Raw genomic sequence first — 4,267 nt, forward strand, 5'->3', positions numbered from 1 at the left:
ATCTATTGTTTATATTGCATCCTTTTTTAATTCTTATGACAAACTTGGTTACCATGGTAGACATTAACCTGATTTTTGAAGGTGTAAAATAGAGAACAGTAAAATCATATCTGGTATCATTTCTGTTCCTGTAGTAACATACCCTGACTAAAAGCACCTTAAGAGAGGAAAAGGTTTATTTGGCTTATAATTCTAAGTTTATAGCCCATCACTGAGGGGAAGTTAAACCAGGAAATCAAGCCACTAGTCACATCACATCCACAATCAAAAACAAAGATGCTTCCTGCTAGCTTGCTCAGATAGCTTTTTTCACTTCTTTTACTGTTCAATACCCATCAGGTGAAATGGTGCTGCTCACATTCAGGGTAGGTCTTCATGCTTCAATTTACAATCAAGACAATCCCTCACAGACGTGCGAGAGGCAAACCTGATTTAGGTAATTCCTCAGTAAGACTCTGTTCCCAGGTGACTAGGTTGTGTCAAGTTGACAATAAAAACTAACCAGCACAAACGTTTTTATGTAGTCATTCAGTTAAACACTATTCTCAGTTCCTAAATCACAAAACTCTCAATATAAAGTTATTATTCCAAGCTTGGTTTTATTTTCTCCACAACAGAAAGTCAGCATGGTACACAATCTAAAATTCATTTCTCAAGCTAGGTGAAGTGGGACATGCCTACAGACCCAGATCTTTGAGGAGCCTTTAAGTCCTGTAGTTAGAGGCCAGCCTGAACACCATAGTCTCCTCTCTCTCTCCCCTCCACTCTCCCCTCCTCTCTCTCCTCTCTCTCTCTGTCACTGTTTTGTCAACAGGTAAAATAACTACAGGTAGCATTGGTTAAATGCAATATTTGCAGTAATAACATTCTACTATCCAAACGTGGCTTTTTATAAACAGCAAAAATTCCCTATAATCTAAGTTAAAAAAACTCATTGGAAGCCAGGATTTCATGGCTTTGTTTTCCCTTTTGGCCGTGCCAGTGGTTCTTTAGTTCCTGCACTGAGCTCCATCGCTAACCTTTATTTTTCTCATTACTCTTGTCACCATTTTTTCCCATTGCTTTCACAACAACAACAGCAATCACAAAGAATCCTAGTGTACCCCCAAGCTAGTTCCAGAATAGTCAGCACTACTGTACACATGATCAAAATTAATACCGGCATCCTTTTGGGTTTTCCAAGAGTAGGATATTTGAAAATTTTTAGCAATAAAAGTGAATATTTTTAATGTGCTATTGTTTTTTTGTAGAATAGTGACTTCAGTTTTCTCTGTAATATCTTTGACAGACAATAAAGATTATGATGCCTACCTGTCATACACCAAAGTGGATCCTGACCAGTGGAATCAAGAGACTGGGGAAGAAGAACGTTTTGCCCTTGAAATCCTACCTGATATGCTTGAAAAGCATTATGGATATAAGTTGTTTATACCAGATAGAGATTTGATCCCAACTGGAAGTGAGTTAATGTCTTCATTTGTATATGTTCTTACATATTGGTGTGTCTGTGTAGTTATCATTTATACATACAATTTTAATTTTTGATTCTTAACTTGAGAAATTGTGTTTTAGTGTCTCAAGTCAAAAATAAATGTGTGTTCTTAAGAAATTTAAATTTTGGTACCCCAGAGAAGACATATTATTATTATATAAATATCTTATTCTATGACCCTTAATGTTTAAAGAACTCAGAGGAGATATTTGCACCTAAAAAAAGTATTTCTAACATTACAGGAACAGAGGCACAAACTTTATCCAAAGTGATCATTCACTGTTTTCATCTTTTCAACATATTAGCCCACCAAAACCTCTGTAATGTGAGAATCTACCAGACTTTTTTCAATCACATGATGAATTCACTTATTTTGATCATTTCTTTTGTCTTTGTAGCATACATTGAAGATGTAGCAAGATGTGTAGATCAAAGCAAGCGGCTGATCATTGTCATGACCCCAAATTATGTAGTTCGAAGGGGCTGGAGCATCTTTGAGCTGGAGACCAGACTTCGAAACATGCTTGTGACTGGAGAAATCAAAGTGATACTGATTGAATGCAGTGAACTCCGAGGCATTATGAACTACCAGGAGGTGGAAGCCCTCAAGCACACCATTAAGCTCCTGACGGTTATTAAATGGCATGGACCAAAATGCAACAAATTGAACTCTAAGTTCTGGAAACGTTTACAGTACGAAATGCCTTTTAAGAGGATAGAACCCATTACACATGAGCAGGCTTTAGATGTCAGTGAGCAGGGGCCTTTCGGGGAGCTGCAGACTGTCTCGGCCATTTCTATGGCTGCGGCCACCTCCACAGCTCTAGCCACTGCCCATCCAGATCTCCGTTCTACTTTTCACAACACGTACCATTCACAAATGCGTCAGAAACACTACTACCGAAGCTATGAGTACGACGTACCTCCTACTGGCACCCTGCCACTTACCTCCATAGGAAATCAGCATACCTACTGTAACATCCCTATGACACTCATCAATGGGCAGCGGCCACAGACAAAGCCCAGCAGGGAGCAGAATCCAGATGAGGCTCACACAAACAGTGCCATCCTGCCATTGTTGCCAAGGGAGACCAGTATATCCAGTGTGATTTGGTGACAGAAAAGCAAGAGACATCCTGTCCCTGGGAGTTTGAAAGGAATCTGCAGTTCAGTGCCTGGAACTAAATCCTCGACTGCTGCTGTTAAAAACATGCATTACAATCTCTAGAACACGAGGAAAAACAGGGTCTTGTACATATGTTTTTTGGAATTTCTTTGTAGCATCAGTGTCTTCCTGTTTTACCGTGTCTTCTTACCATTGCATTTTTTGACTTTGTTTAATATGCCATTGAATTTGTAAATTTACATTTTTTTTTAAAGAAGAGACTGATGTATAGATAGAAACCCCCTTTTTTTGGCTTCACAAATTTAGTTTTAGAATGGGTTTTTAATTTCCTTTTTAAAAATTTTATTTTGCTTTTAACATTTCCTTGGGGTGCTTGGACAAATCTATCTGATGGGACAAGGAGCACCGAATCCTCTCTCAGGTTCTGCCTAGGATCAGCTGGGCCATGTGGGCCTTCAGAGAGTAGTGCAACTGAATGTCAGCATTGCCAATTGTGAACAAAAGAGAGAGAGAGAGAGAGAGAGAGAAAGAGAGAAGAACATTTGTTCATAGGAGGGCACTGCGAGTCAGAGCCCTGAAATCTCTTCCTTGTCCCACCTCACTCCCCACCTCTACCCTTCTAATGGCAGCATGATGTATAAACTCTGCAGCGGGTAAGGGTAGGCCTAACTGTCTTAACATGTAATTTACTGCTCTTCAGAATACACTCTAGACCCAAAGGTGTGCTTGTCACTTAACAGTGACCACTACAGAGTACTAAGAAGAGAAGATCAAGGGCATGAAAATGGGGAGAGTGTTGTTTCCGTTTTTTTTAAATGAGTTGATGTACCCTTATATATATATAAATATAAATATATAAAACAGCAAAACAAAACAAAACAAAACAAAAAAAAGACAAAACCAAAAAAAAAAAGAAAAAAAAATTAAGCCCTATATTTGATCACTTCCTGGAAAGGCATGAATGTGTTTGTGACTGTTTTTGTTTAGTAATCTACTTCCTCTTTTCCCTCTATAATTTTTCTGCAAATGAGATTATGTGCAAATACCAGGCAAGTTAACTCAAAAGGGTGAATCAATGCAAGTAAAAATGAAATTTACATTGAAGGCTTCCAAACCAAAGGGAAGAACAGGATGTGTCATGAAATATGTTTGTCACCTTGTATTATACAAAATGTTATTTTCTAAAGAGTCAAAAAAAAATCTGTGAAACTTATTGTGGGGTCCCCTTGTACTTAAATGTTAACTCTCTTGTATTTGCTTTTCATGGCTACATTCAGAACTTAAGTGGTTTCAGTTTATGAACATAAGCAACATTTATTAATAACAAAGTGTTTAAATAAGATCTCAGGAGGTCAAACATATGAATAACAATATGAATTACTAGTTTCAAAGTAAATATTATTTACACAAAATAGTTTTAAATTAGATCAGAAAGTATTTAAAATAATTTTACTGTACAGAGAATTAATTTAATTTTAACTATATAATTCTGTCTTTCATAAACAGAAATCTGATGCTCCCAAGAAATTTGTCATTTACCATTTAGCTTTCTGTTTGAAATCAATCACACAAGCAGCTAATTCTGTGTCGTGCTAAAAGTGATGCTAAATCAATCCCAAAAGATCCTGTAGAGGGCAGAGTTGCTAAAG

At 37.3% G+C, this 4,267-nt stretch overlaps 1 protein-coding gene across 1 annotated transcript in view; it reads left to right on the top strand.

Annotated features, from left to right (window-relative positions):
• Il1rapl1 (interleukin 1 receptor accessory protein like 1) overlaps window positions 1–3,922 on the top strand; it is a 1,446,478-nt gene extending 1,442,556 nt beyond the window's left edge. The window contains exons 10-11 of the mRNA XM_008822725.3: window positions 1,289–1,459; window positions 1,891–3,922. Coding sequence (XP_008820947.1) covers window positions 1,289–1,459; window positions 1,891–2,609 — 890 coding nt within the window. The 3' untranslated portion in view covers window positions 2,610–3,922. The remainder of the gene's footprint in view (window positions 1–1,288; window positions 1,460–1,890) is intronic.
• The last annotated feature ends 345 nt before the right edge of the window (window positions 3,923–4,267 follow it).

Source organism: Nannospalax galili, unplaced genomic scaffold (genome assembly GCF_000622305.1).
Source record: "Nannospalax galili isolate Female #2095 unplaced genomic scaffold, S.galili_v1.0 scaffold7, whole genome shotgun sequence".
Classification (NCBI taxonomy): Eukaryota; Metazoa; Chordata; class Mammalia; order Rodentia; family Spalacidae; genus Nannospalax; species Nannospalax galili.